The 19455-nt window shown below is 42.8% G+C and overlaps 8 protein-coding genes across 8 annotated transcripts; 7 read left to right on the forward strand and 1 right to left on the reverse strand.

Annotated features, from left to right (window-relative positions):
• Positions 1-56: 56 nt before the first annotated feature.
• On the reverse strand, positions 57-2432 carry FOA43_001526 (uncharacterized protein; the record flags this gene model as incomplete). Its single annotated transcript, XM_038921839.1, has 1 exon — positions 57-2432. One exon carries the CDS (start codon positions 2430-2432, stop codon positions 57-59), a length of 2376 nt encoding a protein of 791 aa, XP_038777767.1.
• A 251-nt stretch (positions 2433-2683) lies between these two features.
• On the forward strand, positions 2684-5965 carry FOA43_001527 (uncharacterized protein; the record flags this gene model as incomplete). Its single annotated transcript, XM_038921840.1, has 1 exon — positions 2684-5965. The coding sequence occupies one exon, from the start codon at positions 2684-2686 to the stop codon at positions 5963-5965; it is 3282 nt and encodes a 1093-aa protein (XP_038777768.1).
• Positions 5966-6166: 201 nt separating this feature from the next.
• On the forward strand, positions 6167-7060 carry RPL5 (60S ribosomal protein L5; the record flags this gene model as incomplete). The annotated part of the gene is made up of 1 exon (XM_038921841.1): positions 6167-7060. The coding sequence occupies one exon, from the start codon at positions 6167-6169 to the stop codon at positions 7058-7060; it is 894 nt and encodes a 297-aa protein (XP_038777769.1).
• A 481-nt stretch (positions 7061-7541) lies between these two features.
• FOA43_001529 (uncharacterized protein) lies at positions 7542-11423 on the forward strand (the record flags this gene model as incomplete). Its single annotated transcript, XM_038921842.1, has 1 exon — positions 7542-11423. One exon carries the CDS (start codon positions 7542-7544, stop codon positions 11421-11423), a length of 3882 nt encoding a protein of 1293 aa, XP_038777770.1.
• A 306-nt stretch (positions 11424-11729) lies between these two features.
• On the forward strand, positions 11730-12449 carry FOA43_001530 (uncharacterized protein; the record flags this gene model as incomplete). The annotated part of the gene is made up of 1 exon (XM_038921843.1): positions 11730-12449. One exon carries the CDS (start codon positions 11730-11732, stop codon positions 12447-12449), a length of 720 nt encoding a protein of 239 aa, XP_038777771.1.
• Positions 12450-12669: 220 nt separating this feature from the next.
• Positions 12670-14550, forward strand: FOA43_001531 (uncharacterized protein; the record flags this gene model as incomplete). Its single annotated transcript, XM_038921844.1, has 1 exon — positions 12670-14550. The coding sequence occupies one exon, from the start codon at positions 12670-12672 to the stop codon at positions 14548-14550; it is 1881 nt and encodes a 626-aa protein (XP_038777772.1).
• Positions 14551-14859: 309 nt separating this feature from the next.
• Positions 14860-16618, forward strand: FOA43_001532 (uncharacterized protein; the record flags this gene model as incomplete). Its single annotated transcript, XM_038921845.1, has 2 exons — positions 14860-14952; positions 15566-16618. 2 exons carry the CDS (start codon positions 14860-14862, stop codon positions 16616-16618), a joined length of 1146 nt encoding a protein of 381 aa, XP_038777773.1.
• A 1643-nt stretch (positions 16619-18261) lies between these two features.
• On the forward strand, positions 18262-19392 carry FOA43_001533 (uncharacterized protein; the record flags this gene model as incomplete). Its single annotated transcript, XM_038921846.1, has 1 exon — positions 18262-19392. The coding sequence occupies one exon, from the start codon at positions 18262-18264 to the stop codon at positions 19390-19392; it is 1131 nt and encodes a 376-aa protein (XP_038777774.1).
• Between the last annotated feature and the right edge of the window lie 63 nt (positions 19393-19455).

A 19455-nucleotide genomic window follows, 5' to 3' on the forward strand; every position in this document is an offset into this window, starting at 1 on the left:
TCATCTGCATTCATATATCATATCATATTATCCATATACAGATAATATAAAAAAATTTACTTTCGTCTCTGTCTTCTTATTTTAACCTCTGCCTCCGAACCTGTTCTTTCAACAATCTTCTTCAACATGGCTCTTCCCTTCAATTTACCTCCTCCATTAACATAGTCCAACCTATTCAAGTTGAATCTTAGAGTCTCTGACAATAATTCATCCTTAATACCATCCAAATGATACCACACATGCTGCTTATCTATTCTTTGTCCAGTTTCCATAATCTCTTTCATTCTCGACACCGATTCTTCTGGGACATCCCCACTTTTCTTCACTAAATCAGCAAACTTTGCAGGAATTCCCTTCAATGTTACAGTAGTTGTTGAAAAAACAGGAGTAGGCTTTGCATCTAAACCTTCCTCTCCCTCACCATCAGAGGCATATGTCAATTCTGCTTCCTTTCGTATTTCCTTTTCACGTTCCTGCCTGACAGAGTTTCGAGTTCTCCGCTTGGAAGGTCCCCACTTCGTCTTTCGCCTCCGTTTTTTGGATTGTACTTTATTGACATCATCCTTTGCAGCTTCATCAGCTTTCTCTTTTTCTTCTTTCTCCTTTTGTTTGGTAGCAACCTCTTCCTCCTTCAATCTCTTCTTTTCCTCCCATAAATCAATCTCAACCTGATTGTGTACCAGCACAACCGACATGAGTATATCAACATATGGCCTTTTCCTGGTGATACCTTGAACAGAAGTGGGATCCACCTCCTCATCATTTATAATTTCCATCACGGCATCACGAGGAATGTAAAATCTGGCAGATGTGTTTTCATAGAACTCAAACACTAATGTAGCTCCCTCTGCATACCTTTTTTGAAATGAAGTAAGCTTACCTTCAAGTGCTTCCTTTCTCTCCCTTTCCTCCTCTAACTGCTTCAACGTTTCCATCTCTTTCTCCCTTTCCACACTCATTTCCCGCTTCAGAAGTCTCTCCCTTTCTCTTTCCTCCTTTCGTTGCAGCTTTTCTATCCTTTCCCTTTCTTTTCTTTCTTTCTTCTCCATTTTATCTCTTTCTCTTGCTTCTCTTTCTTTCTCTTTGTACTCCCTTTCTCTCAATTTCTCTTCCATCTTCTGCTGCCTCTTCAACTCTTTCAATCGCTCTCTATGCTCTTTCTCCAGCAACTTCATTCGATCTTTCTCAGCTTTTTCCTGCATCTTCCTCCTTTGCTTCTCTTCTCTCAGCTTTTGCTTATTTTCCTTCAAGTTTTTGCTGCCATATTTATTCAGCCTTTCTGCCTCATACTTCTTTAGATATCCATCAACATCTCCCATCTCTCTTGCCTTCCTTATAAACCCCTGAAACTCCGTAATTTGTTCCTTTCCAGCATGCCCAGATGCTACTGTTTGCATCAAAGTACTCAAATGTGAGTCTTTTCGCGCCATACTGTTCAAATTATGGATCATTATAGCGTTTTCAGGGTTTGCCATAATATCGTTGCTCGTCTTGGCGGGAACAGACTTTGGAAAAGAACCAGAAGGCTTAGCAAGTGATGATGCAGAAGTAGAATTAGGGGCAGAAGTAGAAGTAGGAGCAGAAGTAGGAGCACTAGTAGGAGCAGGAACAGTAGCGGTAGTAGGAACAGAAGTAAGAGCAGAAGTAGGAGTGAGAGTAGAAGTAGATGAAAGCGAAACCCTAGGAGCACTGCCCGGAGTCACAGTCTTTGAATTATCTCCATGACAAGTATCCGCTTGCTGTTGCATTCTCACCATCTGCTCTCTCTGTAGTTGTAATGCTCTCTCGGGTTGGATCTCTTGTAGCTTCTCTCTCTGCTGTCTTTCTCTTTCGTGTTCCAATCTATCGCGCTCACGCTCTTCCTTCCTCTTCTGCCTTTCTTCACGCTTCATTTGTACTTCATCTTGATGCTTCTTCTCTATTTCTTCATCTTTCAATATGAATAGTTTAGCATCAAGAAGATGTGGGCCACATTCCAGCTTAACGTCACATAGTTTACTCATTTTGTCTCGCTTTCTATCACTGGATATACTAACATACTGATCCCTTCTGGACCAACAAATATGGAAAAAGTTGTGCAGCCAATTATGCCTAGATACTAGAAGTGAATTGTAGAGAGTTCCGCTATCTTTGATTGATAACTTGTGATCCAACAGCGAATAATCTGGTTCTTTAACAGACAACGGAAGACTTTGAACCACCTTGAATGGACGATTAAGCCTTTGCTGATATGCTAGCTCAGTATCCACCACTCCCAGCGGAGGAATTAGAACAATATTATTGGATCTGCTGACTCTTGCTTCAATTGGAGTTGGAGTGAGGGCTTTATTCTCAGGAGGAACTGACTGTGTCGATTCATCCTTGACGACGATGCCAACAGAACCACCTTCAGCATTCAAATCAGGTTGGACCATTCCTTCTGTGCCTGTCATGACAAATGGGGGGAAAAACGGAATAAAGAGAGCACGTCAGATCAAATACCTCGGTGGTGTATGGTGTACGGCAGACGTTTTTTGTTCCCCAGCGCGTCTCCGTGCCATCCCGCTGAGTATTCTACCCGCGTGCGGGAGAATTCTGAAGGCCGTCAATTCACGGCGGAAAAAACATCTAGTACATCATGTTCTTCATCACCTACACGATCATTAAACGGAGCCTCAGGAATACGTGTTCACGATTCTAAATCATGTCACGAACAGCTACAGAGGCACAGATAGATCTCAAGGATTTTCTTCCTAAGCGATTGAAGACCCGGAGAAAGGTTGACCTTAGCCAGTTTCAGGCTGGATCAATTATTCGTGTCAAGCTTCGCAACTTTATGTCATATGCTCTCACGGAGTTTCATTTCGGTCCAAAGATGAATCTAATTATTGGTCCCAACGGATCAGGTAAGTCGACCTTTGTTTGCGCTGTTTGTATAGCGTTGGCAGGACGATTAGAATTCTTGGGTAAGAGCTCTATGACCTTAGATCAGTTCATAAAAATAGGAGAAAAGAGCGCCACAATCGTCTTGGAGTTAAAAGGTGACCACGCAAACGATACAATGCTTATTGAAAGACAACTCACATTGGGTTCGAAGTCCACTTGGTCTGTTGACGGCGAACAATGCGGAGAGACAGCACTAAAGAAAAGACTACAACATTTTAATATTCAGCTCGGTAATTTATGCCAGTTTCTTCCTCAGGATCGTGTTGCTAGATTTGCTTCATTGAAGCCGGAGGAACTATTGAAGGCAATAGAGAAGATCCATGGTGATGGTGAACTATTGACTCAACATGAGCACTTGATTGAGTTGTATAATCAACGTAAGGATACGTTAAAAACGATGGATGAACTCAATCATCGACTAGAGGGATTACAAGAGAAGCATGAAACATTGAAGCAGCATGCTGAAAAGATGAAAGAGTATCAGAATTTAGAAAATGAGTTGAAGAGACTCGAAAGTGCCAGGACGTATGCCTCCTTGGACACCAAAAAGACCAAAAGAAAACAGCTACATCAGCTATATTCCCAAAAGGTTAAGCAAGTAGAGTCTTATAAGAAGGAAATTGCTCCGTGGCAAGAATCCCTTCAAAATTCCGACCAGGCTGTACTTGAAACCCAGAAACAGATCGATGAATGTAGCCACGAGCAGGAGAAGTGTATGCGTCATGTTGAACAGGGATTCCAGAAGATCGAGCAGGTTGAAAAGCTTATATCCAAGCTTCAAGACGATAAGGCGTACAATTCTACCAGACTTGAGAGTCGAATTAGGAAGCTTCAATCACTTTCTGAAGAGTACCAAAGTTGCACAGACGCTTTGAACGGCATCAATCCACTCAGCGACGACGAAATTAAGAACTTAAAAAGTGAAAGACAGCGGTTTCACGACAAACAGATTGAACTCTCTGAGCCTATTGAATCCGTCACTGAGGAGATTTCCGGCAAAAGGATAGAGATAAGTGGCTACGCAAAGGAACTTAATGATCTCAGAAAAAGTCTCAACGGTACAGATAGACTTTTCACATTGGATCAGAGAAGATTCCATCATCTCATAGAAAGTGTGAAATTACTACGTGCAGATGCCCCAAGGCTGCACATTCAATGCTTTGAACCTGCTGTGGTATCTCTAAGAGTCAAGGATGAAAGATGCGCACCAGTGCTCGAAAGAATAATTAGAGGTACCAATTTGTCTGCATTTACGGTCCCCAACAAGGCCGAATATGATAAATTGACCCGGTATTTGTATGATGATCACTATGAACAAGGCAGAGGTGTTGGTGTGAGAACGTTGGGTCTTCATTTTAATATGCAGTCGTACGTTCCTCGGGAAGCCATCATAGCAATGGGATTCGATGGTTATGTTACAGATTTCATTGACGGACCGCAGGAAGTGATCCGTATGCTTTGTGAGAATGAAAACTTCCATAATACCCCAATTATGTTTGGAGAATTTTCACCTTCTGAATTGAAGAAGATTGTGGACCGTGTGTCGAGTGGTCAGTACCATTTCACGAGGATAGTTGTAGGAGATTCGATCTACAACTTTATGAGATCTTCATTCGGTTCCCATCAAGTGACTACTATGATCAGACCGGTTCCCAAGAAATCGACAATTTTCACCGATAGTATATCAGAAGATCAGAGGGTGGAAGTGGAGGCTCGGATTGGCCAGTTGAATGAGAAGATTGAGAATTTGAAAAAGGAAATGAACTCGCTATCAGATGATCTCGCCGTCCAGAAGAGCAAACAGACCTCGCTAGATGCTGAACTTACGGCGGTTCGTGCGAAAATAAGTCATCATTCGAAACAGCAGCAGGCAAAGTTGAAGTATGAAACACAGATACTGACTTTTAAAGATGCTATGAAAGTTGAGAAACGCGCCATTAAGCGGATGAAACGTCATGGCAACGAGGACGAGATGTCACAAACTTTGAACAAAATGCACGAGTTGGAGAAGGAACGGATAACGATACTTGCTGGAATTGAGCCAGAGATGGAAACAGTGATAGAACTGGACGAGAAGACGTTGGAATATGAGGTGAAGAAACTTCAGGAGCAAAACAAGGGTACTGCAATTGAGCAGTTAAGCAGTTCGATAACTTCTACGTTGGACTCGATGCTGATGGAGAAGACTGACGTAAAAAAGAGATATATAGATGCTAAAGTGAACTACGAAGAAGCGTTGAACAAATACAAGCAAGAACTAATGCTTTACACAGAGGAGAAGAAGCAGGAGGTTCGAGAGAAAGTTGAAGAATTGAAATCACAAGGATTGATGTCGGAGGAAGGTGTTGCAGCGGAAATCGATCGTGTCAAGTCAAGTATGAAACTTCAACGAGCTAGAGGTGGTATGTTTTCTATTGAAATGCTTGAAGAGAACGAGAGGGCCATCAAAGAACTTGAAGAGAGCGTTCCCGAGCATGAAATAAATGCATCCAAACGCACAGAAGAGATTGATAAGATTGTTGACGGGTGGAAGCCCAAACTCGAGTCAATTGTAAGAATCATTGCTACAGACTTTGGTGAGAACCTCCGGCATGTTGCCAGTGGTGGAGATGTGCAATTAGATTGTGAATCAGAGAATTATGCAGAATGGAAGCTTCGGATTCTGGTTAGTTTCCGAGACAACGAGGATCTGGTACAGTTGAATACGGCTCAACAATCTGGTGGTGAAAAGTCTGTGACCACGGCAGTGTTTCTTAACTCGTTACAAGGGTTGACCAACACCCCATTTAGAATTGTAGACGAGATTAACCAGGGTATGGACTCAAACAATGAGAGATTGGTGCATAAGATGATCGTTGAGAAGACTATCACTACTAAGCATGCCTCCCAGTACTTTCTCATCACACCAAAACTACTTACAGGACTCTACTACTCTGATCAGATGACCGTACACTGCATTTTTGCGGGTAGATGGTGCCCCAAGTACGAGAACAAGACAGAGTTTTTAGAGATGGGTGTGCTTGATAAGTATTGCGAGTAAGTGAGGTGTGACGCTTCTATCCGGGTAACCCTCTTGCACCTTTAATATTGAAACCTGCGTAAACCGGAAGAAATGAAAAATTTTTTTCGTGCACCGTCGTTGGAAAAAAAACTTTTCAGACGATGGATATCTCATACTGTATAAACCTATCTCTTTTTGTTCTTTCTAGACAATATTATCTATTGATCAAAATATAACACAATGGCTTTCATTCCACACAGAAGCGTCTACTTATCTAGATATCAGACTCCATTTAGAAGAAGAAGACAAGGTAAGACCGATTACTATGCCAGAAAGAGATTGATCACTCAACACAAGGCTAAGTACAACACTCCAAAGTACAGACTTGTGGTCAGATTCACCAATAAGGACATTATCTGTCAGATTGTTTCCTCCACTCTTAAGGGAGATATGGTTTTCTGTGCTGCTTACTCTCACGAATTGCCAAGATACGGAATTAAGCACGGTTTGACTAACTGGCCTGCTGCTTACGCTACTGGTCTATTGGTTGCCAGAAGAGCTTTGCAAAAGCTTGGCTTAGATGAGACTTATGCCGGTGTTGAAGTGCCTGAAGGAGAATTTGGTTTGACTGAGGCTGTTGAAGACGGTCCAAGACCATTCAAGGTGTTCCTCGATGTTGGTTTGCAAAGAACCACTACTGGTGCCAAGGTGTTTGGTGCTATGAAAGGTGCATCTGACGGTGGCCTTTATATTCCTCACTCCCCATCAAGATTCCCAGGTTGGGATATTGAGGTTGATGAGTTGGATGACGAGTTGTTGAGATCATACATCTTTGGTAACTACATTTCTGAGTACATGGATGATTTGATTGATGATGATGAGGAGAGATACCAGTTGTTGTTCAAGTCCTACGTTAAGGACGGTATCGATTCCGAGTCTATTGAGGAGATTTATACTGCTGCTCACGAAGCCATCAGAGCGGACCCAACCTTCAAGGCAACTGAGAAGAAGTTCACCAAGGAGCAATATGCTGAAAACTCTAAAAAGTACAGACAGAAGAAGTTGACCAACGAGGAGAGAAAGGCCAATGTTGCTGCCAAGATCGCTTCTTTCAAGACTCAGACCTCTGCTTAAGTGCAGTAATTTTGGTGGCTATCCTTTTTGACTTATTTATATATATATATATATATGTATCATATAATTTGAAGACTGGTTACTGAAGGGCATGTAGATTGAATAAGCTATAAGTGAAGTTCGGTAAGTTCGGTATGCACGACGTGCGGCTGTATTTGCTCTCGAAAACTAAGGGGCGGGGGGTAGCGAAGTAACTCCGCTTTCGCTTGGCACCGAGCTAAATGAGGTTGATGAATAGAAAACGGAAAAAGTAAAGCACCCGGACGCGGGCTGCAATACTTGGTAATATCGTATAGTAGTGCACGGTAGATCCGGAATTAAGCCACCACCTCTGATTTCAGCAGGTTCCCGATTTCTGTATCTTTGTGTCACCCACTTTTTTCTGCATTATTCCACCGGAGCATTTGTATTTGATTGATCTCATTTTTTTTTGTCTTCACTTCCTTTCCTTCTTACTTCTTTCCCTCTTTGCATTTAATCAATGGCCGAGTCACCAATTGAAGAGACAGACAAGAAACCGTCTCTCATCAAGCTCCACACTGCGGTATTCGATGATCCAGGTGTATCCAATGGCGATGTCGATTGGTTGTTTAGGGGTAGAGAAGTGAAAAAGCTCAAAAAAAAGGTGAAAACCGTTAACACCGATGCACAATCGCAGCTTGAAAAGGCTCAAAAGAGAGCCAAGTCTCGCAAGTCCTCTCTAGAGTTATCCAGTTCTTCCAGAAAGACTTCTCCGATACTCACTACAAAATCTACTACCAAGCCCGTTAGTCCGCTTAGTCCCAATCTTCCCTTACCTTCTAAAAATTCACCCTTACAGCCTCTCAAACCCTCACTGAAGGCTCCGTCATCGGCGACAGGCATTTCAGTTGTCTCCTCGTCTCCACCTGTTCTCAAACCCACTTCGATGGCCCCTTCGAAGTCTGAGTTCACCCATCTAAGGGCAAATTCCGGCTCTAAAAGTGTCCAGATGCGCACATCGACATCCGAAGGTAGCTCGGGTTCCAGAAGAAAGTCGTTCTTTTCTTCCATTTCATCGAAGCTCAAGGGTAAAACAACCAGCTCCGAAGATGCCGTTGACGATACTGCATTTCCTGACACGAGTATCAATCCTGCTACTGCACCGGTCACGGATACCCAGGCTCAGACTCCAGTATCGCCTCCTGTCTCAACCCCCGAACCTGCAGGATCTTCTCGTTCTTCACAAGATTCCAAGGGTTTCTTAGGAATAAGAAAGAGAAGAGCTACAATATCATCCATTACGTCATCAACCTCCAATGAAAAGAAACAGCCGACTGTTAGCGAAGGTTGCGATCCTTCCAACGACGGTATTGATGAGCCCGGACATCATCATCACCATCATCATCATCACCACCATGTACATCATCATCATCATCATGATCAGGATGTTGAAACAACTACTCTTTCAGGATCGACCTCTTCAGAGACGCTTGATCCTATAGAGGCAACCAAGCGTGAACTTGAAGCAGTTTCTTTCAGAAGAGTTATATTCGCTTTAGATAAAATCCCTAAAGAACCTCAACAGCAGATTCCTTCTAGGCGGCCCCAAAAAGGTAATGTGGTTATGCCAGAAGACTTGACTGCACTTCCTTCAAAGCTGTCCATCGGCATAGCTGATAGCGCAGAGGTCAAAAGAACAGGAAAAGTTGATCCGAAGGAGCTGAAAGAAGCCAAGGAAAGGCAAAAGTACCTCAGCATCGAAGCAAAGAAACACGCTGAAGAAGCGCATTCTAACGCTCTTGGCTTGGCTAAGGAGGTGTCCCGTTACAAAAAGTGGAAGAAGGGCGAGATACCAGCATCTGCCAATGCTACAAGTTCCACCACATATCAGGACGAAGTTGGCGCAAGGTTTGTCACAGGTAAATTGGATATAGACACTCCATTGCATCAGCATGTTGACTACTTTGACGATGCAGAAGATCATGAGATGAAGAACAAGGGGGAAGATGAATGTGAAGATGAAGATCGGGAACTTTCCTTAGAAGAGTTATACTCACGTTGCTGTCATCTTCGGGAAATTCTTCCAATCCCAGTTACTTTGAAGCAATTGAAGGGAAAGACCAGACCTTTGCATGTCTTGAAGATGCTCAATCCAAGGCCGACCCTTATTGATGTGCTATCATTCTCTGATTTCCTTGCCCTTGCACCAGTTGTTACAGTTATATTTGACAACGTGACGCTAACCACGGAGATGCTTAAAACTGTTCTTGTGAGTTTATCCCGTTCTAGTACATTGGAAAAGCTTTCTCTTAGAAACATGCCGATTGATCCCGAGGGCTGGAAATGGCTCTGTAAATTCCTCATCGAAAATAAGGACATATCTAAGCTTGACATTTCCCAGCAGAAGATCAGAGCAGATACTCCAGAGAATTGCAGTCGTTCGCATATGGATTGGGACGTTTTTTGCAATTGCATTCAGATCCGAGGCGGTATCGAGGAATTGGTCATTAATGGATGCCATTTAAGCACAGCACACTTTAGAAAGCTAGTTGAAGATGGTCTTTCCATCGGTACGAGGCGACTTGGCGTCGCTGCCACTGGATTGGACGTTGAAAAATCCACAATTCTATCCCGATGGGTTAGTGCTCCTTCTACTACTTGTGTTGGCGTTGATATTGCATTCAACGATTTGAACGACGGCCAATTGATTCCATTTAATGATGCTTTCAAGCACAAGTTTGAGACAGTCAAACTAGTATTTTTTTCGTTGAATAAGACAAATATCACTGTTGAGGAGGCGGAAGAAACCATCAAGAACCTTTCGTCCCTCAAATGCTTGCGATTCTTGGATTTGGGTAATGATCCGCAACTTTTCCCTGGAATCATTCCCACGCTACAAGAATACTTACCTAAATTTCCGGAATTAAGGCGCATTCATTTTGAGTTTGACGATCTCTCTGAGATGTCTATAGTGCAATTGGCCATTATTTTCCGTGATTGCCCCAAGTTAGTTCACGTCTCGTTATTGGGCAACGATTTATTCTCGCCAAAATCGTCAGTGGCTCTATACGGCGCAGTGAAATCCTCAGGTATCTACAATTTGGATCTGGACTACAACCTTATAGGAGATGAACTTGCTTCCAAGATGGCATTCTATTTGATGAGGAACATGGAGAAGTTCTTGAACAACAATCCTGAGCTCGAACAATCACCTTCTAATGATGAAGATTTAATATTTGACGGGCAGATGTTGGCACGTGCCGCTGAGGATATGCTAGAGAGTAAACATAAGCAGAGCGCAGAGGAAACGGCCGTGATTTGGAAGTCTTTGGCGGACAGAACGATCCGATTGAGACAAGAAATTCATCATACCATTGACACATTGTTTGAGCGAAGAGAGCATGGCACCTTATCGATTGAAGGTAAAGAAAACTTACTTCGTCTTTGTCTTTTGGATGACTCTCTAGAGAATATTCTTGGAATCTTCCACGAGGAAACGAATAAAGTTCTGAAAACTTCAAATACTTCAGAAGACGTGTTATCAGGTACTTCAGAACGTCCTGGTATGATGAGACGGATATCTAATCAAGCACCACTGCATGAGGCATCGACAGACATTATTTCAACTGGTCCTATAGTGTCGCCCTCTCAAGTCGTTGATGACACGTCTGGGAAACCAACAGAGGAAGAATCTGCGCCTCATCAGGTTGTGGAGGATACTAATCTGAACACTGTTGATAACTGGACCGGAAAGCCCGTGCTGATGAGAAGCGCTTCGCAGACATCCATACATGGCAAGCAGTTGGAGGAGGAAGAAGGAGAGTTCCATAAGTGGGGATTTTTTGTGCAGCATCAGAGTACTGGAGATGTCAATAAGAAGAGCGATGGTTCCAGTGAAGATAGTGGAAGTAAGCTGGAAAGCTCAGATACACTTGAGTTGCAGAAGGCCAGGTTGAAGCGGGTTAACATTCCTTCGGGTACTGCCTTGAGGGAGGCGGTCATGAAGGCCAAGGGATTAAAGAGCATATCTGATTTGATCAATAAAGTTAGCAAGAGCGAATCGCCTGGTACTACACCATTGGTTAAGTTATCTTCTGGTGGAGAGGACGAGGGCGAGGGCGAAGGTGCTGACGGAGGAGGCACCGGAGTCAAGAATACCAAAAATCTTGGAGGTCCTCAGGGAACTGCAGCAAGCATGACTACTACTAAAGAAACTTCTGGAAGCGCATCCACTGAAACAGATGCGGCTCCTTCTACGAAAGGTACTGGCTTTTTATCTATGTTCGTACCTTCTGAGAAGGACGATTCTATTGACGAGTTGGTCGTTAAAGGACACGCAGAACTAGTCTATGAGAGATTACTTGATAATGCAGTGAAAGAGCGTGGAACGAGAAAGAAATGACCCGTATGATACATACCCTTTACTAATATATCTATATTTATAGAATCCTGAAATCTTTTTGGGTTTAAGTCCTTTGGTAGTCTCGCTTTTTGTATAGGTGAAAATAGGAGAAGATGAGTTGGCGCGATGCGAGGCGCGAGGCCAGCGATCAACTGGCATCAGCGTTGGTCTTTCTCACTGAACTCTTTAGTTGATATTTTTCTCTTTCAGATGACCCCGAAACATTCAAATGTGCTAGCACCGATGTTATATGTATCTTGCCCCTTTAGCTCTAATGTTGTGGCACAGGCAATGCTGGTAGCAGCGATGGCTGTACTCGTTGCTCTAGTAGGTACTATCATCGAGGGAAAACTGTATGGTTATCAAGCATTTATCCTGGGCGCTCTGACCTTGACAGGTGTTGGAATGGTGGCGAACTATATCCGATATGCTGAAAGCGTACCGACTTCGGTAGATAAGGATGATCAGCATCGAACGAAATCACTCGGCCAGAAACAGTTGCGGTTGATACAAGTGTTTCAACCAGTAAGTTCAATTAGTGGAAATTTCTTTCGGCTTTCCACTACAAGAAGAGCTCGCAAAAAGACTAGAGAGGCCATAGAGAGATGTCTTTTGAGACTGAAAGATGCAAGTAGCGACGAATCTACACTCAGCGACTCCACTTTGGTCGACTCAGATGAAGCTGATACTGACACTTCGGGTATCATTCTCGACGAGGCCGATGCAGTTACTGGTGATAACAGTCCAAGGTTCACTTCGTGGTTTATGGAGAACTATTCAGCCGAGACATCAGTTACCCCATCGATTCCTACAACTTCGGAAAGCTCAACTAATATATCAACACAAGCTACAAGGTCTGCTACAAGATCTGCTACAATGGAAAACTCCTTGGAATCGTCTTCGGGTTGGCACTTCGCATATCTCCTGACCAGAATCTTTCCCCAACGCAAAGAAAAGTTGTGGACAAACAAGTTCGAGGGCCTTAGACCGTTGAAATTGGTTCATCCAGACAACAATTCTTTATAATGAACTCTATAAACCGTATAATACCGTATTCTATGTACCACTATATCAAACTTTTCTACCACCCCAATACTATCGCGCCCTAAGTGAGAGAGATGCTCCTGCGGAGAATTCGCAAGAGCAAAAATGCTAGAAAATAAAAATAGAGGACAAACAGGTAAACATGTTTTCGCATATCTTGTTAAAATCCCGTTCGGTCAAGATATAGATTTGCAGGTCAATTATGACACCGCCGTTCGCCGAAACCACGACAAAGACCATAATAAAGCTTCATAGCAATGTAAAGATCAAGAAACGGAAACGCGGAAGGCCGCGTATCTACGACGAGCTTGGAAATAGACTTGACGGTAAGCCGCGCACGGAAGAGAGGAACGGTAAGCAACATCGTGCAAGTGGCAGAACGGGACAATTGAAGTACCAAGTGCAACTGGCATCCAGACAGGATGATTTTGAGGTGGATCAGGCGGAATTAGAGCTTCCTTATCGAGGATTGTTCTCCTTTGATGATGGAAATACGTTTTACACTCAGCCTGATACCGATTCCCGAAGAATGTTTGATAGTCTAAATAGGAAAAGTCAGCGAGATAGGCTGCGGAATTCAGATAAGACATTGGTGAAAAAGCCCACGGCGGAGGAAAAACAGGAGGAATATGACTGGGAAGCTCAAACATTGACTGTTTCAAAGCTTCGATGCGTTCATTTTGGCAATTATGAGATTGACACCTGGTTCAAATCTCCGTATCCCCCAGAATTTTCCAGCAACTATGTACTGCATGTGTGCGAATACTGTCTTCGGTACTTTGCATCGTCCTTCTCACTGAATAGGCATCGACTGAAGTGCCCCTGCTTCCATCATCCTCCAGGTAGAGAGATATACAGAGATGGTCATTTGTCGATGTTCGAAGTTGATGGAAGGAAAGATGTTGTGTATTGTCAGAATCTGTGCCTCTTTGCTAAGTTATTCCTCAATTCCAAGACATTGTACTACGATGTGGAGCCTTTTATATTTTATGTTCTTTGCCAGTTTGACGAGAATTGGAATACACATCATTTTGTGGGCTATTTCTCCAAGGAGAAATTGAATGGAACCAATTACAACTTAAGTTGTATTATGACTCTTCCTATCTATCAAAGAAAGGGTTACGGTAACTTTCTTATTGATTTCAGCTACCTACTTTGTCGTAGAGAGTTCAAATTGGGCACTCCTGAAAAGCCGCTCAGCGATTTGGGCTTACTCAGTTACAGAAATTACTGGAAAATCTCTGTAGCAAGGGGCATACGGAAGATTGTGGACCGCATCAATGCCGCTGCTAGTCAATTGAAACTACTCTCTATAGATAACATCTCCAATATGACGGGAATGATTCATAACGACGTTATTGTTGGATTGGAGCAGTTGAATGGCCTTTTGTATGACAAGGAAACGAGAAAGTTCGGCATTTTGGTGAATATGGATGTGATTGACGAACTTTTATCACACTGGGAGGCCAAAGAGTACCTCACAATCAAGCCCGATCTATTGATATGGAAGCCCATGATTCTTGGACCTTCTGGAGGTATCAATACTACAACCAAAATGGTTGTCACTGCCGGAAATGGGAAAAATGGGGAAGATGAATACTATGCTCCTGAGACAGACTCTGAGGTGGTTACCACAACAGATTCTGTTAATGGGCAGAAATATGACGAGAAAGGCAACCAATTAATGTCCGATATCTCATTGATTATAAATTTTTTGAAGGATGACTTGGAGGATGACCGTGATATAGAGATTCAGACTTTAGAGAAAGTGGTGAAGCAGAATGAAAGCGTGGATACCAAAACTGAAGTTGAGTTTGAGAGGTACAGGATCTGCTATCCAGGCATAAAGTTGAATGAGGGTAGACGAAAGAAGAATGTGGCAAATATGGCTGTTGTAGATGCTGTAGATGATATAATTAGTCTAGAGGAAGACATACTACCTCCAGAGGTTGAGGACGATAGTGACAACGACGAAGATTATGAAATTGAGGAGGAAGAAGAGGAGAAATTGGATGATGACGACGAGGATGAGGATGAGGATGAAGACGGCTACGATGATTATAGAGATGAGGATCTCGAATAGAATAAATGTAGAATGTATTTAGATAATTGTATATTAGGCTCAAACAATTCGTTTAATGGTGACTCTTTGGCATTCATTCAGCTCTGCGGCACTCAAGCCTTCGAAGAGACTCGAGTATTCAGTGGAATCGCAAGACATAATGGTGGGAGTTTGCTGATGTTCAAATTGATGGTTCGGTAAACATAGAGAGCGAAATAGGCGTATAATAGTCTTTGAAAAAGACTTCTTTGACGTGGCTTTTTGTGAGCTCCCTTGCAGGCCCTTTAGGGAGCCCTCTAGGGAGCCCTCCAAGGAGCATTCCAACAGGATATGGGGTACACGATTGTTTCTGGATTTAGAGGCAGCGATTATATTCAAACGTTTAGGAACGATAGGGGAAGAAGATGGGAGGCTTTTTCTAAGGTGCATTTTTTACTAAGAAGAGGGAGTTAAGTTGGGATATAGAAATGGTGTCAAGCGTAAAGATAGAATAATCCTTTTTTTTGATGTTTCAGGATTGTCTCGATTAAGAAGTGACTGAGATATGACGGCGCGAGGACATAATAAATAGTGAGTCACCGAGAGATGGAAGGAAAGTGAGACAGTAGCGTGGCATAGAGTAACAAGGAAAATTTAAAAGATATCAAGCAATTGAATTGGATGAATCCTGCTCTGGGAACAATTCTCTATTTCCATATGGAACCTAATTGACTCCGAGGACGGAAAATGCTACAATTTTTTTTATATGTTGAAAAAAAAAAAAACTGTATTGAAAAAATCTTATGTCAAAAATATGCACTATGATTCATAGGGAGATTAGGTGTGTACGGGTATTTAAAGAGTCTAATTGACGTCAAGAGTTACACTTGCTGTCCAATTTTTGGATAGAGTGACAATTTTACAATCAATTCCCGATTAATTTATTATGCTCGATCCTAGCGAAGCGCAGCTGTATACGACGAAAGTGTCTATACTGACAATCCCCAGACGGGAATTTTGGATTTTCAAAAGTGGGATTCTACAAATTATATATAAGTTAGCCGAGCATTACGAAGGAAGTGGCGGTGGAACAAGAAATGATATGAAATATGACACAGACCTCTCCGCATCGTCTATGTCAAGTTCTTCATCGTCTGCTTGTTCCAATTCGAACAAGCTTGACCTTGGCTATTTGGAACTTGAAGACTTCGCTCAAGTTGAGGACGATGGATTATTTTTCCACTTAGCATTTGCTATGGAAGAAGTGACGCTTATGTGTTCGCACAAGCTTATGAAAAGATACCTCGGGAAGACTATGGAATTCTGCCGGAAATGCCTAGAGCCTTCGGAGCAGCCAACATTATTGGAAGAGAAGTTTCTCATGCTTCAAGTTTTCAGTGATGGACTGAACATTGGAAAGAAAATCTTAGAGTTGACGGAACCGCTATCTTTGGATGGTATTTCATTGTTCTTTATCTCGAATTTTTTCTCAGATATAGTGTTAATACCTGCCAAAGACAGGAGGAAAGCTCTGACTATATTGAATAGGATATCGAAGAAACAGACACAGATTCAGGAGGAATTGAAGCCAGAGAAGAAGCCGGATTTGGAAAGCAAAACGTTTGAGCTTTTCAAATCCCAACTAATCCAACCCAAATTGATAGATAAGGTGAAGCTTCTTCTCACGGGAGCTAGGTCAGGTGACTGTGGCAATGTACTGAAAAGAACAGCAGAGGCTCTTTGTAAGCTCAATACAGACAGAGTGGAAGATGGCAAAAATAAGGACGATAACTTTCCGGCATACTTCGCCATTACGCGTACTTGTACAGGGGAAATCAGTCTTATGCTCCCGCAGGAAGCAGATGAAATGAGGAAATTAAACTACGATAAAAGCACCATTATGGGTTCGCTCCAAGATTCTTATTATCCTGTCTTCATTGATCTCAGCAACCTTCCTTTAGATCTCAAAGGTATTGTCGCCGGTGTCGCATCGAAGCTTGTCAAATCGGGGTTAAATGAGATGAGCTATTTAAGTTTTGGTAAGTCCGGTGTGGTGCTCATCCCGGACAACTTCCACGATACTGTGGAGCAGATACTTCAAGGGTTATGAATAGATAATATATACAGCCAGATAACGTAATACATACGGCGATGGCCACCATGGCCAGCTCATGGCTAGGCAGGCTGACACTAATCTTATTAACCGCTATCTCTTAAAAAATTTTCCATGCCATCGACAACAACGTCAAATCACAGCTCTGCTCGGCTCCCGATTGGATAACGACATTCCTTTTTTTTTTATCGACAATTTCTCGGCTATTGTTTATTGCCATCTCATCTCTGCCTACTCCACCGGGCGCCACAGTGCTGGGGTAGCTGGGAGACTCTACCGCTATCTAGCAATAAAATGTGTTTCTCTTATCTCTTGGAGTTTCTTTTTCTTTTTCTTTTCCTCTACTGGACTGCGGCAAAACTTGCATCCATATATTCCTTCAAACATTGGCTTGTCGAATTTCTGGGATTAGTCAAGATAGCAGCAGATCGAGATGGGCTTTTTATATATACTGGATGAGTAAAAAAGTTGGTCGTCCTGTTTTCTTTCACTTTCATCTTTTGCTTCTCCAATCTTAGATTTTGTTTGTTCTATTTCCTTCAACACCTTCAACAAATGCAAAAACCTGTTCGACCCTCCCCACAGTCATGGGACCCTCGAGACGATGCTCTTTTAGTGCATCTCAAAGAGTCTGAAAGTATGGGATGGAAGCAGATATCCAATTATTTTCACAACCGAACATCAAATGCTTGCCAGTTTAGATGGAGGCGACTCAAGTCAGGTAAACTGAAGACATATAATATTCATGGAGTGGTCAAGTTACAACCTGAATATCTCGGAAAAGTCCGCAACCGGAAAACTGGTTCCTTACTATTAGACGATCTCGATGCCCGCCGCGAGAGAATGAAGAAAATCTCATCCACAGAGGTGCCCACCTCTACTTTTTCACATCAGGATTCCGCTCGCTCACTGGGTGCCACAGTTACGGCCTCTCTCACGGCCCCTCTCGCCATCAGTCATTCAAATCGTGCTGCGGAAATCCCTGTCTCCCTTGTACCATTATGGACTAGAGATGAGGATCAGCTTATTCTCAATCGAATTCCCAAGAATTTAAGCTTCGATGAGTTATGCATTCTTCTGCCTTCAAAAACCGACTACCAAATTCGCGACAGAATACAGACTTTAGAGAAGGGAAGGCTAAGTATCGCATCTCTTACTGGCGCAATACAGGCAGCCGGTACTGCGACAGCTGCCATCGACCCCGTCGGAAGAAACCCCCGTCAACTTCCTCCAATATCGGTCTCTATGCCCGGACTTCTTCCTCCTTCCTCCAGCAGAAGTCCCAGTGCTACTTCCAGCACAAGCAGCTTTGGTACAAACTTTCCTTTATATTCTGTCGCTTCGACATCTCCCTCGCTTTATGCAACTACTCCACCCTCTTTACCAAAGCTTTTCCCTTTAACCAATTCTCGGCCCACTGCTTCATCCCCGAGATCAAGAGATACTGTTTCTTCTTCTTCCGTACTATGCTGCCAAATCTGAGGCACTTACTGAGACCAAGTGCTATGAATATCCCTGGTGAATTGCTCGGCTGGAAATTTTCACAGCTGCCCGGTGCAGAAAAAGCGAACAATTCAGTGTGACATATTCTTCTTTTGATATATTTGTATCTTATCTATTCTAAATAGGTATATTATTGTATGAGAGTAGTTAGTGGCGTTGTACATAGATTTGAAAAATTGAAGCCTAAGATGAGCACTTACATTCCCCGTTACTATGACGTCGGTATGAACTTCTCCGACGATATGTTCAGAGGTATCTATAGAGATAAGCCAAAACATCACAATGATATGGATGAGATTCTTCAAAGAGCAAAGACTTTCCATGTGGAAAAGATGCTACTTACTGGTTCATCTCTTATGGAATCACGCTGGACTTTGCAGCAAGCGCTGAAGTATAAAGAAGAAGGCTTAGAGGATGATGATGGCCTCAAGATGTATCCCCAATTGGCAGCTACCGTTGGTGTACATCCTTGCACTGTAATGGAATTTGAGGATAATCCTGAATCTCATCTGTCCCAATTAAGGAATTTGATTACCGAGTACAGTCACACGGGACTTATTAGAGCCATTGGCGAAATAGGCCTCGATTATGACCGTCTTAATTATGCACCTGCCGATAAGCAACGTGTATATTTTGAGCTGCAATTGAAGTTGGCTTGCGAGTTTGATTTGCCCCTCTTTCTACATATGAGAAGTGCCTGCGACGACTTCTTAGATATTCTTATCCCTTTCATCGATCACACTCGTGACGACGGACTGGAGCTTAAAAATAAGAATTGCTTGGTTCACTCATTTTCGGGAACCTCCCAGGATCTTGATAGAATCCTCCAGCATAAATCTCTTAGAGTATCAGTCAATGGATGTTCTCTCAAAACTGAGGAGAATTGTCGAGTGGCCAGTCAGATTCCGTTGGAGAGACTATTGCTAGAAACAGATGCTCCATGGTGCGAGATTAAACGCACTCATTGGTCATATCAGTACCTTACCAAATGTCCCAGTACATTCTATCCTGTTGATTATAATGCCGAGCCGTTGGGAAGAGAGCAGCCGGGAACTCTCCACGACTTTCTTAGAGTTCCAGTTCTGAAACCAGAGAAATTGGATCAATTCTTTTTGAGAAAGCAGTACGCATTTCCACCGTTAGTCAAGGGCAGAAATGAACCCTGTATGATCGGCTTTGTTGCTCAGGTCATGAGTAGGTTGAAGAATTGTGATCCAGACAAACTTATAGAGGCCTGCTATAAGAACAGCGAGGCACTATTTGGGTAGAAAAGAGTCAGATCTTTCATGAACCATTTGTATTATACTGACACATAGAAAATAGATATAAAA

The sequence above is a fragment of the Brettanomyces nanus genome, chromosome 1, assembly GCF_011074865.1.
Source record: "Brettanomyces nanus chromosome 1, complete sequence".
Classification (NCBI taxonomy): Eukaryota; Fungi; Ascomycota; class Pichiomycetes; order Pichiales; family Pichiaceae; genus Brettanomyces; species Brettanomyces nanus.